We start from the raw sequence: 16,092 nt of genomic DNA, 5'->3' as shown, positions 1-16,092 counted from the left end.
CCCCTCTCCTCAGCCCGGCCCTCACCCCTCTCCTCAGCCCGGCCCTCACCCCTCTCCCCAGCCCGGCCGGCGGCCCTCTCCCCAGCCCGGCCGGCGGCCCTCACCCGTCTCCTCAGCCCGGCCCTCACCCGTCTCCTCAGCCCGGAGCGCTCGTCCTCAGCAGCCCGCCACAGGATCCCGCCCCGCGCACGGCCTCACGGGAGCCCGTGGCGCGCACGCGCACAGCGCCCCGCGCCGGGTCAGCGCAGACTCCGCCCCGGCCGCGAGGGCCAGGGCGGCGGCTTCTGGAATGTTTGTGTGAGAGGAAGGTCGGTGCGGGGACGGCGCTCCCGGCGCCCCTCAGCCGTGGCCGCTGGTCTGCTTCCAGTCCAGTTAGATTCTGCTCTGCCCTGCCGGCCACCCAGTCCCGGCCGGCCGGGGCCGCTGTTGGGGAGAGAAAGGCCCGTTAGCGGGGGAAGCGACGGACCGAGAGCCGCTGACAGGACCGACAGTCGTTTTACCAGAGCGCTGCGCTCCGGGCTGGTTCCAGAAGGTTCACCCGACGGCTTGCAGAGAAGCAAGTCGCCGCACTCGGGCGATGGAGGCGCCCTAGTGTTCCCTGGGTGCAAAGCCGGGTGACGTCCCTGCGGGCCAGAGGGCAGACCCTTAAGGGAATCACTTGAGTGGGGCAGACCACACAACATCTGCTTCTACAAGTTAACATGTGCAATTGCGAGGGGCAGGATCCCCTGGGACAAGTGACCCTGAGGTCAGGCAGGGTTCTGGTCTTGTGGGTCTAGGCAGACACCTCTGAATAGTCTTTCTTCACTAAATAGATATACATATATAGATAGTATTAATTTTATTGGAAAGCCAGATCTCCCATCGCTGGCTCACTCCCCAGTCGGCCACGATGCAGGAGCTGAGCTGATCCCAAGCCAGGAGCCGCTTCCGGGACCCGCGGGTGCAGGGATCTGGGCCCTCCTGCACCGCCTCCGGATGCAGGGATCTGGGCCGCCCTGCACCGCCTCCGGATGCAGGGATCTGGGCCGTCCTGCACCGCCTCCGGGTGCAGGGATCTGCAGGGATCTGGGCCCTCCTGCACCGCCTCCGGATGCAGGGATCTGGGCCGTCCTGCACTGCCTCCGGGTGCAGGGATCTGCAGGGATCTGGGCCCTCCTGCACCGCCTCCGGATGCAGGGATCTGGGCCGTCCTGCACTGCCTCCGGGTGCAGGGATCTGCAGGGATCTGGGCCCTCCTGCACCGCCTCCGGATGCAGGGATCTGGGCCGCCCTGCACCGCCTCCCCAGGCCACAGGCCGAGGAGAGGAATGTTCCTGAGCAGGTCACCTGAATCTGGAGTCTGAGCTACTTCCTATTAATGCTGGTTTCCTTTTTATCCTCCCCCTTTTGAAAATAACAAAGCCTCAAATGACGGGAAAGCCACTGTGATGAGAAGACCTGCCCTGAGAGGTGCCCGCTGTGGCCAGCACCGCTGGCCGGGGAGCCCGAGGCCGCAGGCGGGTGGAGGTGGGCGCGGCTGGGACTGGAGCCGAGCCAGCGCAGAGGAGGAAGCAGACACTGAGCAGGCAGGCACCAGAGGGGGGACAGCAGGAGCGGCGGACATAGATGAGGGGTGGGAGCCCGGGCCGGGAAGGGACTGGGAGACAGAATGAACGGTGCCGGAAGGCAGACTGCCCCCAGGAGACAGGGGACATTGCGGAACCCACCCAGCGTAGCGGCTTCTTGGGCCTCCAAGTTCTCCACCTGACTTTGAAATGCCAACCAAAGCTCCTTATTGCAAAGCTTTTTGTGGGGGGAGCCTAAAAGTACAGAGAAAATTATGATGGAATCCACCTCTGGAGCACAAGGGACAGAAAGTTGTCTTCTGGACCTAAGTCAACAAGCGTCCTGCATGTCCGGGCGCTCCCCGGTCTGCCCGTCTCTCCCCAGGAGCATTTAGGGCCTTCCTGGGGCCAGAAGATAGAGAGAAGAAATCAACGGGAAGGACAGGGAGGGGGGAAGTTTCTCTGTATTGGTGGAGCTACATCTGGACCACATAATCTGGTTTTTTACACCAATAAAAATAATAAACAGATGAGCTGCAGGGATCAAGTGTGGCTGCTGCTGGCCACTCCTTCCTGTCTGAAGCTTCTTTGAAAAGTCAAGTTCTGCACACCATCTTTTCAGGCCGACTTTAAAAGTCAGAGGTCATGGCCGAGGTCACCGATGATGTCCAGTGCCATTTTTGACGAAGGTAGTGGGATGGACCCACATCTGCCAGAGGCAGGCAGCGAGCACCACCTCGTCGGTCATGTGAGAAGCGCAAGTCTGCCAGGACACACATGCCCAAAGGAGCAAGAGAGGCAGCTGGGGATGGGCACCAGCCCATCACAGGGACCCAGCCAACTTGGGTCTACAGCTGGGCCGGCCAGTGGCCTTTCTTTCCATTCACCCAGCCCACAAGGGGACGAGCAGGACACCCCGCCCGCTCCCTGAGCTGGGACAAGACACTCACAAAGGACTTGTCACAGTCCCTGGCACCCATGCACCCCCACGAGGAAGTGGTGGTGGGAATGACCCGACTCATAGCATCTGGAATTCCAATATCCGGGATGGTCTTAACAGCCAAGTCCCACCAGCTCCGAGGCCCAGCCGCCTCCTGATGGCAACTCTGTTCTCCAGACCCCTCCCCCACAGCCCACACAGGCCCCAGAAACCAGAGTCCACTGCTACCCACTGAGATACGGAGCAGCTCATGTTCCCCACAGCTGCGGAAAGTCCCCTCCTGTGGTCACCCAAACCCTGCCAGCGAGTCCCACTGGGCCTTCTCCAGTGGGTTCTGCTGCACACATGGCATGCTGATCCTCCGCTCTGGGGCTGCCCTGGCCCGCTGCCCCAGGCCAAGGCCCCTGGATGCCCTCCCCTCTCTAAAAGCAGCTGAGGGCTAGCCTAACCTAGGCCTTTGAGGATCAGGGTCCCCCAGGGCTGGGGCTGAGGGGCGGGTATCCCACTAGCAACAGCCTCCATTGAGTGTGCACCTGGCCAGCAGGACACAAGGTGTGCCCAGTGCTCAGGCCGAACTGGGGCAAAGCAGCGAGGCCGGCACTGAGAGCATGCAGTGGACTTCCGCCTCCATCCTGCCTTGAGTGAGTCCAGCTCTGGCCATGGCGAGGGCTGGACAGCAGTGAGAGGCATGGCTTGCCAGTCCTTGCAGCCAGCAGAGGCTGGGGCAGTGTGTGACGGCCAGCACAGCGTTCTGCAGGATCAGCTCCAGCTGGTCCAGACCCGCTAGCAGGAGGCTAAGGAACGGGCAGCAAAGCAGAGATGGAAAGAACCGGAAGACAGAGGGTGAGGTATAAAAATCTGTATTTATATTACAATGACATCATGACACAGCACAGCCCACCTGGTGGACAGGCAGGTGGACGCCCCATCTCTAACTCTCCAGCATGGAGCTTGTCGCATACCACTCCCCCGACCTGTACCACCCCAGACTCTGGCACCCACCTCCCCTGGTACCCTCATCGTACTGGGGTGTAGGCACTGGGGAGGGACTGGGTTCCTAACCCTGAGAGAGGCAGAGGACGGCATTCCCTCAGGCCAGCCGGCAGGTAGACAGGTCAAGCACCTGGCTGTCACATGGAGTCGGGGCTGTGGAGGCTGAGCAGGGCCACCGCCCGCAGCATCTCCTCTGCCGGCTGGGCCTGCGCCACAGTGCAGAGTCCGCCTTGGGGTCCCCGCGCCTGCGCATGGGGTTCCAGACCCTTGGCTCCAACACCATGTTGGCCCACATGGGCAGGACCCGCAGCCCCTGGCATCCGCCGGCCTGTGCCAGATGGGGTGAGAAGAATGCTCGAGTGACCAGCCCCATTCCTACTGAGGGCCACCTCTCACCCACCTGCGGGGGCAGGAAGGGCGGCTGGAGCGCACCGGAAAGCCCAGCCCCAAGGTCACGTGGGAGCCTCAGGCTGAGGGGCCAGTGAGGTTGTGCCTGTCACGAGCTGGGAGGGTTGCTGGGGTCCTGCCCACCCGCCTCCCGCCCTGGAGTAGGTTCGTACCCACACTCCATGGGCAGAGGGTACAGAAGGGACGGCTCAGGGGCGTCTGCCTTTCCATGGGACTCCTCCCTCACACCCACCCGGGGCACTCGGATGGGGGGGGTGCAGACTCCAAAGTGCCCCCTGCTCTTCGCCTACCATCCTAGTCTCCCACATTTCAACTTCTGCACCACAGCTATTTCTAGGGACCCCTGTCTATCTCAAGAGGCCCACTCATGCTGGGGTGTCCACTGGTGCAACTGACGATACAAACACGAATCTTTCCCCACGTTTGGAACTTGCTTAGCAATGCGCTGGGGGAGGAGGTGGCAGGGGCACATGTGTGGGCACACCCTGCCACCCAGGCATTGCTGCCTGTCTCCAGGGACAAGGAGCACAGGAACAAATGGCCAGTGGACGCCTACGGCCCACAGCACCAGGGACGAATGCTGTCCATCTCAACTGCCAATGTCTCAAACCCAGAGTCCTGGCCCCAGGCCAGGGTTTGAGGAAGCCTACATGGGGGTATGGGTGAGATTCTCTCTGGTTCACAAGTCCGCCTCTAGCCAGGAGGCCCTCTTTCCCCAGGGCAGCCCAGGGGGCAAACCACAGCCCCCACCTGCTGCAGCAAGCAGCGGGCACCACTCCCAGGGAGCTGTGGCCACAGAGGCTGGGGGGCAAGGGGACTGCTGGGGCAGAGTGGGGGCAGGCCAGCCGGGGCAGCCTGAGAGCCAGGAGGGACATGCTGGTGGTGACAAGCAGGACGCAAGGCACACTGTGACGGCGTGACACAGGGACGGGTCCCTGAGACGCTGGGTGGCTCCCACCCCTCAGCAACCAAGGACGTAACAGCAGCTAGGAAAATAGAGTACAAAAAATCTGCTACTGGGAAGCAAGGCGGCTGGCGCTGCCCACCTGTGGCCCAGGCGTCAGAGCTGTCCTGCTCTTGCTTCAAAGAAAAAAAATCTGTTCCTTTTTTCTTTCTTTCTGGAAAAACTTCTTTGCCAGCCGGGGCGGGCATGGGCAGGAGCCGGTGGTACAAAGCTCCCCCACTGTTTGTGGTTTGGTTTGTTCAAAGGGAGACAAGAAAGCTGGAGGAAGTGGTAGCTGTGCCTACCTCAGCAGGTGAGCTGGGCGCAGGTGCCAAGCACGGGCTGGCTGAGGGCCAACCTGCTGCCCCAGACGCCCACATGCTGTCCTGGGGTGCCTGCGTGTGTGTGACTCGGGGGCCAACCAAGGCAGCAGCCACCCCAGCTGGCTCCTGGACCTGCAGGGTGGGGATGGCCCCTCTGCCCGCCTACCCTGGGGTTGCTCACCCAACTCCCGCCCTTCATAGATCCCTCTGTCCACACCTTGGGAGCCTGCATGGCCCAACGGACGGATGGACGGGCAGCCACGCCTTCCTTCCTTCCTTCCTTCCTTCCTTCCCAGCATCCAGGCTTGGGCGGTGGAGGGAGTGGTTTGAGCTCCCCGAAGTGGTCATTAAGCCCCCTGACATGGCGCCTGCCGAGGTTTGCAGCAATGAACATTTAATACTTCTGGAATGATTAGGAATCTGATGACAGACCGTGGGCGATCACGTGGCGCTCAGCCCTGTGCCCTTGCCATGGGCCCCGCATGGGCAGAAGGGGCGGGCGGCTCGGCAGGCCCTGACCAGCAGGCAGGCAGAGGCAGACAAGCCCAGGCGGCAGCTGGGGCTTCCAGAATGACACAGCAGTGGCCCGTGGAGAGGCTGGTGTCGGTCAAGGGAGGACAGGAAGGCTGAGACACTCAGCCGGGCGGGCAGGCCAAGGAGTGAAGGGCGCCGGCCTAGGAGAGGCCAGGGCGGCCAGGCCGCCGGCAGGGAGGCCCAAAGTTGGCACCGCAGCCGCCGCTCTGCAGGCTGTAGTGGTCGTCCACGTCACTGCCGCTGCCCACACTGTCCAGCTCCCCGGATCCGAACTCCATGCCCTCTATGTCCACTTCTGGGGAGGAGAGAGGGAACGGGGTCAGGCTGCAGGAGGGGGGCCTCCCAGCCCCTGGTTCTAGCCCAGAGCCTGGCCTCCGGGGACCCCAGCCTATGCGCCTTCAGCAGGCTGGCAGTGAGGACCACCCCCCAGGGCCCAGCCCCACCTTGCTCTGAGTCGTCGGTGGACACGGCAGAGCCCGTGCTGTCTGTGCGCACACGCTCCACGCTCTGCACCGACAGCTGCTCCAGCCGCCGCTTCAGGAAGCGGTGCTCGCGCTGCAGCTGCTCTTTGATGCTCAGGGCCCGGCGGTCCTGCTCCTCCAGTTTCTGGGAGTTGGGGGCATGGGCTATGAGCCTAGTGTGCCTCAGTCAGGCGGTCACACCCGGGGGCACCTCCCAGGCCTGCAGAACCCCAGCCACTTGCAGCTCCCACCTCCCCCCACCCCCAGCACCTCCATCTCTGCACGCCCCCCCCCCCGTTGCTGTCATCTGCAAACCCTCCTGAACCATGTGCCCCACCCTCCCCGCTGCTGGGCAGCGACACCCTGTGAGGGCCTGTCATAGGTTCCAGTCTCCCAAGACCTTCAATCCTGGTTTGTCAGGGCACAGGCCTCAGGAGGCTGCCCCCTGCCCCCGCTCCACACCCCGCTCCCAGGCTGCCCCGCACAGCCCAGGGCCCGGAGAACCCCTCCCCCTCTCTTCCCCCTCCCCCCCAGGCCCTTCCCCAGCTCCCCAGAGCCTCCCACCTCTGGGCTGTCCTGGGCTGCCCCAGGGAGACAGCAGGGCGGGGTGGGTGCCAGCTGCTCCAGGTGCAGGCCTCACCTTGATGTGCGTCCTGGCTCGCTTCAGGAGGCTCAGCGTGGTATGGCGGGTGCTGTCGGGGCCCAGGGGCACCAGCTGCTTCAGCTGCTCCAGGTACAGCCTGAGCTTGGCTCGTCTGAAAGAGCCAGAGACAGGGCCATGGAGCTAGGCAGCAGAGCCCGGGCTGTGGGCAGGCAGAGGGCCAGGCCTCCCTCCCGGTGACCCCACCAGGCACCATGCTGCAGAGGCAGAAGGCAAAGTGGCCCGTCAGGCCATACCCAGACAAGGTGGCCATCTCCCAGCCTCATCAGGCCCACAGTGCTCTCCAGGTCCTCCTCCCAGAAGTACGAGTTGGTCAGGGCAAGGGGTGGCCGGGAGCCAGCTCCCAGCACCCCAAGCTTAGTAACCCTCTGGGAACCCAGAGCTGCCATGCACCGAGGCGTCATTCATGAGATACCTGCCTTTCCCAGAAGTGCTGAAATGTCCTGGACACTGAGCAACCAGAGGAGGACATTAGTCCTTCCAGCCTGCCGGCCTGGCCCCGCACGACACGTGGTGCCCGGTGGCCATCCCTTGACCTATCCCGTGTGACACTCTGGGGCTCAGCGGCCGCTGGCACTGCCTCCTACGCTGCCTGGCTTAGCGAAGTCTAGCAGCCTGCAGCCTGCATCCTGGCCCCCGGTAGGGCCTGCACACGCCCACTGTCTCCGAGCAGCGCCATCACTGTGCCACGTTTCTATGCCTGCTGCCTAGCATGCCCTGCACCCCAGAAGCCCAAAGAGGGACCTGGGCAGGGACCTGGTTGGTTCCTGTGGACACAGCAGGCGGGGCTGCAGGGAGAGTCGGTGGGGGGAGTGACAAGGACCCCGCCCACGGGGCCCACCCAGTGCCCTCCACTGACAGCACACCTCCCTGGCCAGCGAGTGTGTGTGGTCTACAAACTGCGAGCGCTTGAGCCGGACCTTAAAGATCGCGGGTGTGGGACTGAGGCTGTGCTGGGCCAGGGGGCAGCTGGGGGCAGCTGAGTTAGCACAGAGCCAGTCCACGTCTGGGGGCTTCAGCTGCCCCCATGCACCCCCAGGCTCCAGGGTGGGCAAGGAGCCATGTGCTCTGCCTCAGGAAGGGCCCTCCTGGGGACGAGGTCGGGGCACCGCGGGCACCACAGGGGCAAAAGTGAGGCAGGGATTCCAGCACCCCCTCGGCGGGATCCAAGCACTGCCTGGGGCAGATTAAACACAAGCAGAGAAGAAAAGTCACCAAGCAGCCCAGGCTTGTCGGACACAGAGAGCGGACGCACACGAGAGATTGGACAGGACACAGCAAGCACCACAGTCACGTTTATTTCTGCACTTTTCCAGGTTTGCCAAACAAGGACTCGGCGTGTTACAATCAGGAAAGACACATTTGTACAAGAAAGAAAAAAAATACCACACACCTGAGAGACAAGGAGAGAGACACGGCAGCACACACAGAAGACACGATTAGTACCGTGGCGTTGGCAGCACGCACGCGTCACGGGGAGGACAGCGGCCACAGCTGTAACACAGGGCAGGGAGGCGACGTGGCGGGAGCGGGACCAGGCGGCTCTCCTCTCTCCCGCCAGGGCACGCTAGCGTGCCCCTGCCCACAGCCAGAGTGCGAGGGGGGCTGGGGCGGGGACTGGTCAGTCTGCTGGCAGGAGATGCCACTGGGGAAGGCCCTGCGCACCACCGTCACAGACGAGGCACGTGGGCTAGCATCACGGACCGGAGGCCCTGCTTCTGAGTCCTACATGTCCCCTCTCCTTCCCAGGGACACAGATCTGTGTGGGTACCCTGCACGCCACCCAGAGGGGCACGGTGCCTGGCAGGAGGCAGGGCGATGGCAGTCCTGCTCGTGCGGGGCAGGGTCAGAGAGCAGGGCAGCACACAGTGGACATCAAGGTCCCCTGCTGACCTTGGCTAGTGTAGTACCAGGGACAAGGACTCAGCCCTGGGCTCCTGGGGTGGGGGGCTGTTGGCAGGGGTGGGGAGTGGGGTGGGGTGAGGCCACGTCAGGAGCAGAGGTTCTCGGGAGCCAAAGCCAAGCCATCTGGAAGCCCACACGCACACACACACACACACACACAGAGTCATAACTGCACAGGGCAGCCGTGCCCCCGGGGGGCGTCATCACACCCACCTCTGCCCATTTGCTGAAGGAACCGGTGAGAGGTGCAGCAGAGCCAGCAGCACCGATGAACTGCCCGGCCGGGGCCCTTGACACAGCCCTTCCCAGCACCTCCCCACTGTCACGGCACTGCAGAGCAGTGGATGGCTGTGGCAGGAACCGCACCCCAGGGCGGCCTCAGTGCACCCCTACCTGCCGTGGGCCTGCCAGCCTGCTCCCTAGCACACACCCCTGCCTGCCGTGGGCCTGCCAGCCTGCTCCCCAGCACAGACCCTACCGGAGGCTGCTCATGACGGCCCTGGTCCCTTGGGACACCCACCCAAGCTGGGAGTCTTGCCACTCCAGAAGGTGTGGGGGCCACGAGGGCAGGCCAAAGCCTTGAGCTGGACCCAGGAGGGCCACCAGACGGAGCAGACCTGCCAGACGTATTCACCTTCCAGGGACAGAGGGAAAAGAAGGTGGAGGGTGCAGCTAGGGCTGCCGTGGGGGGCTCAGAGAACCCCAAGGACAAGTCCCAAGCCAGCCTTATGAGGGACTCCAGGGAAGGCGTGGTCCAGGCCAGTGGCCGGCCCAGCCAGGTGCTTCCTTCCTTCCTGCAGCCAGTCCCATCTGGCACGGGGTCCGGCCAGGTGGCCCAGCTCCAGGACAGGGGGTGCCCCCTCTGCCACGGCAACCCCCTCCTGCAGCTTTCAGGAAGGCCTCCGTGGTGCAAGACAGGGCCAAGGGGCAAAGGACAGCCCTGTCCTTCCCCTCAGGCCGCCAAGCTCTTGCCACCTGTCCACTCCCACACATCACCTCGTGCAGGGCTCCTCCTCCTCCTTGCCAAGGCTGGGCCAGCACCTCACTCCTCCCGTGGCCTCCTGGGAACCCCAAGCACGTGCACATGCGCACACATACACACAGAGGCAGTCCAGGAAGTGCAGCTCCTCAGAGAACACAGCGTTCCCTCCCTGCCCCGCCACCCGCCCCAGCCAAAGGCCCGGATCCTGGGGGAGAGGAAGTTGGCGCTGCCGTGGGTGCAGAGGCGGGGAACTGGCCGAGCTCCAAGCCTTCCCGGGGTGGCTGGGAGGGTCAACTGGTGCACAGGCCACCCCCCGTTCTGCCCACCCGCCACCATGGGAACAAAGACCCGGCCCAAGTCAGGAGCCAAGGCTGAGAGAGACTCCCTCCCACCAGGATCCTGGCAAGGGGCCCCTCAACTGGCCGAGCCCCTGGCACTCCCATGCCCACCCAAAGCTCCTGCTGGCATCCACGAGGTGGCAATGCTCACCCTTCTTATCCCCACTGGCAGTCATGGGCAAGGGCCACTCTTGCACTGGCCATGACCAGGGCAGGCGGACAGCAGGATGACCCAGGCCCTGTGGTCCCTGTGGTGGGCTAACCCTGACTTGGGTTGTAGTCTACCATCAGGCACATGAGGCCCTAGACAAGGCTCCAGTGGCTTATAAGAGCGGGGCCAGGATAGGCCAGAGACCCATGAGCAAGAGGGCTGAACCCCTCTGCTCAGACAGATGCCCGTCCATTCCCAGCAGCACCAGCCCCGACTGCCACCCAGCCCTGCCTCCCGAGGTGGAGCCCTTCCCAGCAGAGGGGAGGCCTGACAGCCCTGCCGGCCATGGCAGACCCGTCACAGGGAGGGACGCACAGCCGCCCACCACAGCCTGGCCATCCAAGGTTGAACCGTGCATGGCGGGGGCTCAGTGGGGGCTGGACCAAACATGGCGGTGGCTCCGTGGGGCTGGAGGCTGGACCGAGTGTGGAGGGGCTCAATGGGAGCTGGACCGAGCGTGGTGGGGGCTCTGTGGGGCTGGACCGTGCATGGCGGGGGCTCCATGGGGGCTGGACCGAGCGTGGTGGGGGCTCCAGGGGGCTGGACCGAGCGTGGTGGGGGCTCCATGGGAGCTGGACCGAGCGTGGTGGGGGCTCCATGGGAGCTGGACTGTGCGTGGTGGGGCTCCATGGGGACTGGACCGTGCATGGTAGGGGCTTCGTGGGGGCTGGACCGTGCATGGTGGAGGCTCCGTGGGAGCTGGACCGTGCATGGTGGGGCTCCATGGGGGCTGGACCGTGCATGGTGGGGGCTCCGTGGGAGCTGGACCGTGCATGGTGGGGGCTCCGTGGGAGCTGGACCGTGCATGGTGGGGCTCCATGGGGGCTGGACCGTGCATGGTGGGGGCTCCGTGGGAGCTGGACCGTGCGTGGTGGGACTCCATGGGGGCTGGACTGTGCATGGCGGGGGCTCCATGGGGGCTGGACCGTGCATGGTGGGGCTCCATGGGGGCTGGACCGTGCATGGTGGGGCTCCATGGGGGCTGGACTGTGCATGGCGGGGTGGGAGAATCACTTACCTGTGCTTCTCTAATTCGTTATGTGAAGACCTGTTTAAAGAGACAGAAGGACACAGCTCACTCTACTGTTCGGTGGCTGGGGAGGCCTTGGGCTTGGGGTTGGATAGTACAGGCTGGGCCAGGGAGAGCTTGCACCCAGCCACAGGGAAAGGCAGGTGCCCAGGACCGCCGGACCATGTAGGGAGGCCCACGGGTGCTGAGGGCAGCAGGAGCAGCTGGGCCTCCAGCCAGAAGGGTGGGAGAGGCCCGGGAACAGCAGCCACCCAGGCACCTTAACTGCCTGCCCCTCGACTTGCCACACCCCGAGGCCAGCTGTGTCCTTGTAGCCAACATGGGGCCGGCACAGAGGACTGCTCCCAAGCCAAGCACTGAGCCATGCCCAGGCAGACGGGGTCCCTGTCCAGACATCGCCAGCACACCACCAGGCCGATGGGCACTGCCAGGAACGTGGCAGCCACAGCTTGGGCAGCCTGCGAGGGCATTCTGAAGGACAGATGCCTGCTGGGGTAGCAGGTACAGGGGACGCAGCCACTGCCACCCCCTGCCCCCAGCTGGAACACCATTCAGCACCCCAGGGGAATGTACCCCTCAAGAACAATGAAGCCATGGAACCAGGCTCCCAGCTCCATAACCCTCTAATCTGGGCTTGGGGGATCCCTGGGCCTGCCAGACTGCCACACACAAGTAGAGGGTTCAGGCCACCTTGGAACGTACCTACTGCAAGCCCTGAGCCCTGCTCCTTCCAGAAGCTTCTGCAGACCTGTGCCCACCTGGCCTTGCTTTCTCTTGCTCCAGGAAGCTCGGACTTGGTGTCTCCCTCTCCGTGCCTGATGCCCACGCTGTCTGTGCCAACCCCTGTCCCAGCTGACATGGTAAGGGTAGAGGAGGGCCCAGGCCTCTGTAATCTCGGGGGTCCTCCAGGGCTCTTCCCGCCCCACCTGGAGGTAGCTGAGGGTGTCAGGGAGCCTGCCTGCCCCTCCAAGGATAGTACCTGGCTGAACCTCATGCTGCAGGCTCAGCAGGCATCGTGGCAAGGTGGGTGGGGCAGCCTGGGGGACAGAGCAGGCCCGCGGGTCACAGCAGCACTGAGTCCCTGGGGACAGTGTCTAGGGCACCACCCCTGCTCCTGGCTCCAGCCCCTCCCGCCGAGCTCCCTGCTCTCAGTACTGTACAGGTTACTGGAACCCCCTCCACGCCCTGTGAGAAGCCACCCGCTCTCGCCCCAGCCCCACAGTGACCTGGACCCTGCCCTTGCTTCAGCAAGACCAGGGGACTCACAGCTGGGGGGAGGCGCTGAGGCCTCCACGGAAGGTGCCGCACAGGCCCTGACCAGTGGGACCGCAGTGTGGCAGAGGTGCACCTGGCTGGGAAGGCTCAGGAGCCCCAGGGCCTCTGTGCCGGTGCACAGTGTGGAGGGCGGCCAGGGCCCCGCTAGGGACCCAAGCCGTGGGCATCGGGGCCATGGGGCACCGGTGCACAGCAGGGAATGGAGGCTGGGCGTCAGAGATGGGTTCTGGCCAGGGCAGCTGCCTGGCAGGCCCAGGCCGCCACAGAGCTGCGTCCCCAGGGCCAGCCCCTCCTCTCCCGAGCCCAGGCAGGCCACAGGAACAAGCCGCACCCTTCGCACAGCTGAAGCCCCTCAGGGGCAGAGGCCAGGGTGTGCCAGGGGCCCCTGTGCACGGCAGCCTGGGGGAGGCACAGCCCCAGGGAGCTCACCCCCTCCTCCCGCGCGATGGCTCCAAGTTTGTGCACAGTCAGCACCCCTCAGCGCTCAGAGGCCGCTGTGAGGAGCCTGGCTTCCTCCTGCGTCTGAGCCCAAGAAGCGGACCTAGCACCTGTAGCTGCGGCCTCACGGGGTTGAGGGTCTGTCTCCTTTGTCTGAGCTCACTGGGGATCCGGGGTGGCCAGCCTAGCAGTGGGGGGCAAGGGACAAGCAGGCGTCAGGGCCCGCAGCGCCCTACACCGGGCACGGGCTAGCACCTACTGGCAACTCTGCCCCTGCCCGGAAAAGTCCAGCATAGGTCAGGGGCGGGAGCGGCTGCGGGAGGAGACCCCGGGGCGGCCGGGCTGTACGCGTGGCACTGTTTACGCGAGAGGCCGAGGAGGCGCGGCCGCGGGAAGATGGCGACGGCGCGGGCGGGGCTGCGGCCGGGCGGGGCTGGGCAGCCGGGACCCCGGGCGCGCCTCCTCCTCCAGGCCGGCCGCCGGGGCGCGCAGCAGCGGCCGGGGCTGTCGGGGCTGTCGGGGCCTGGACCGGGCAGTGCTGGGCACGGGGGACTGCGGGAAGGGATTCGGGAAGCCGGGCGGACCCGGCGGGACGTGGGGCGCGCGGGGAGCGGGCGGTACCTGTTGTTCGGGGCCTTGCGCGCCAGGCCCGCCGCCTTTGTTTTCTTCCTGGCGAAGTCGCCGTCGAAGGGCAGGACGGAGGCGTAGCCGTGCTCGGCCTCTGCGGACAGACGGGCTCGGTCAGCGGGGCGCCCTCCCCCGGCGGCCGCTCCTGCGAGCCCCGGCGGGCAGCAAGCGGCGGGGGCCGGCGCGGGGAGCGGGGCGTGCGGGGCGCGCGGGGCGCGGCTACCTCGGTCCCTGCGCTCCAGGTACTCGGCCGCCTCCAGGAGGATCAGCAGCGAGTTGAGCTCCATCCTCCCGCGCGCCCCGCGCACTCGGGACGGCGGCGGCCGCTGCCCGGCCGGCTCCGCTGGCCGCCCGCCCGCCTCGCGCGCGCGCCCGGCCGCCCCACTTCCCCGCCGCGGCCGGACTCCCCGGAGCGCTCGGCCGCCACCCTCCGCCTCGGGCCCTCAAATTGACACCTCAGGGCGAGCGGCGGCCGCGCCGGCCAATGGCGGGCGGCGCTGCGGCTGCGGGAGGCGGGCGCCGCGCCGGGCCGCGGCCAATAGGGGCGGGCCGGGCGTGTTGACAGATGCCGAGCGCCGCTCCGATTGGCCGGCCGCTGTAGTAACAATTTAGAAGCCCAAGCTTAGCAACAGCACGTGGTGGCCCGGCCCCCGCGCTCGCCGATTGGGGAGCGCCGTGCATGTTAAGTAGGTGATATGTGCTCATTGGCTCAGAGCGGCCTATGTAAAACAGAGGCCCCACGGACCAATGGGCGGCGGCGCGGCGTGCGGCCAATGGGGTCGCCGCGGCCGGACGCGTTGCCGAGAGGAAGCGGGGCGCGCAGGTGCTGCGGGCGGCCAGTTAGGACGGGGCTGGGGTCCACGCTCGAGGTCCACACTCGGACCCTGGAGTCCACGCCCGGGGTCCACGCTCGGGCCCGGGGTCCACGCTCGGGCGCGCGGGAACAGCGGCCTCAAGCTCTACTGGGGGGCTGTGAGCCGCACCCTGAGCTGTGGGAGAATCGGAGCTCGTCCACCGGGCGAGGAGTTCCTCGGAGCGCGTCGTGCGCCCTGGCCTGGCTGGGGAAGGGCTGCGCGTTCTGTGTCGGACCTGCTGCGTCCCTTGGGGCAGCTGTGGCTCGGCCTCTGCGCACCAACGGGCTCGGTCTGTGGGGTCCCCAGCAGCCGCCCCAGGAGTGAGTTTGCTATCTGAGCTTGCGGCTGGCGGGTGCCCGGCTCCCAGTACCCGAACCTGGCCCAGTGGCAGCACACCCCTTCCCCCCATCGCGGACTTCTGGAACTTCCCTTTTTGTGGTCTGTGACACGTGGGATGCGCTGGCTGGAGCCTGCCCGTGCAGGATAGAGGATGTCCCCAGGCCTCGGGGATTCCTGGGTCACAGGTGCATGTGGGGTCTCTCGGGGATCCCAGCAGAAGGGGGCTGAGTGCGCGACCCCGCGCGGGCTGCCTGCGTTGGGGGAGACCGAGGCCGCCTCCTGCGCTTTCCTGTCCGCCTGTGCTGCCTGCCTGCAGGACCCGCTGCTGCCGGTCCCCGTGCTCGGGGCTGTCACCAGGGCCCCTATCAGCGCCTGGGCACGCCCCCCCCCACCCCTTGGGGCGATAGAAAAGAGGGTTAATAAGGCTCCCTAGCTGGGTTCAGCAGCTGGCAAGGTGTGGACCACTCGGTGAGTTGTGCCTCTCCGCCCAGGGCCAGGTGCAGGCACGCAGTGTGGCTGTGGCACACTGCCTACCTGCCAGCCTGGGGATCGTCAGCCACCACCCAGGCCCCTATGGGACACTCCACCCCAGCCGTACCCAGCACCTGGTGCTCCCCTGCGCCTGCGTGCTCGCCATTCCCTGGGAGCGCGGTGCGGAGCGGTGTCCAGGGCGAAGCGAGCGCGATGGGCGACCTAGCGAGTGAGGGGCTGCGCTGGCCTGCAGGGCGGAAGTGGGTCACCGCCCCACACCCGAGCCGGGCGGCAAGGGGGAGACCGGGAAGCGAGTCTGGGGCGACCATGGGGGCACGGAGGCGACTGCGAGGCCGTGGAGAAGCAGTCCAGACCCTGGCCCCCACATCCTCCCCCCCTCCCCCACGACTGTGGCTAGCCTGCCCCACAGCACCTCCTCCAGCTGCCTTGCCTGGGTTCCCCTCCCCAGGGGGCCTGGTTGTCAGGGAGGTTCAAGGAGGGACAGATGGGACGCCACAGTGCAGGGCCTGGGAGGTGGCAGGAATGGACCATCATCCCTGTGGCAGACGGGGCTTCTGTCCCTGGCGCTGCGGCAGGCAGCTGGGCCCAGGGAGGCAGACCCCTGGTGGCCCAGGCCGGCCAGCACGGGCACCGGACCAGGCCCCTGAGTATTTGGGAGCGTCCACAGTGCTTGACACACAAGGACACTGCTTCCTCTGAGGCCGTGAAGATACAGGAAGCCACAGGCAGCACAGTTGGCCTGGGCCTGGGGCATTTTGGCTTCACGAGTTTCCCTAAGAGACTCATGAGCC

At 65.8% G+C, this 16,092-nt stretch overlaps 1 protein-coding gene across 1 annotated transcript; it reads right to left on the bottom strand.

Annotated features, from left to right (window-relative positions):
* Positions 1–5,525: 5,525 nt before the first annotated feature.
* Positions 5,526–14,055, bottom strand: MXD4 (MAX dimerization protein 4). Its single transcript, XM_058670350.1, has 6 exons — positions 13,840–14,055; positions 13,611–13,710; positions 11,265–11,294; positions 6,790–6,904; positions 6,132–6,294; positions 5,526–5,983 (listed from the first exon to the last, which is right to left on the bottom strand). The coding sequence occupies exons 1-6, from the start codon at positions 13,901–13,903 to the stop codon at positions 5,829–5,831; spliced, it is 627 nt and encodes a 208-aa protein (XP_058526333.1). The 5' UTR covers positions 13,904–14,055; the 3' UTR covers positions 5,526–5,828.
* Positions 14,056–16,092: the final 2,037 nt, after the last annotated feature.

The sequence above is a fragment of the Ochotona princeps genome, chromosome 11 (assembly GCF_030435755.1).
Source record: "Ochotona princeps isolate mOchPri1 chromosome 11, mOchPri1.hap1, whole genome shotgun sequence".
In the NCBI taxonomy this organism is placed as follows: domain Eukaryota; kingdom Metazoa; phylum Chordata; class Mammalia; order Lagomorpha; family Ochotonidae; genus Ochotona; species Ochotona princeps.
The sequence above is the reverse complement of the archived record's forward strand: the minus strand, read 5'-3'. Positions and strand labels throughout refer to the sequence as shown.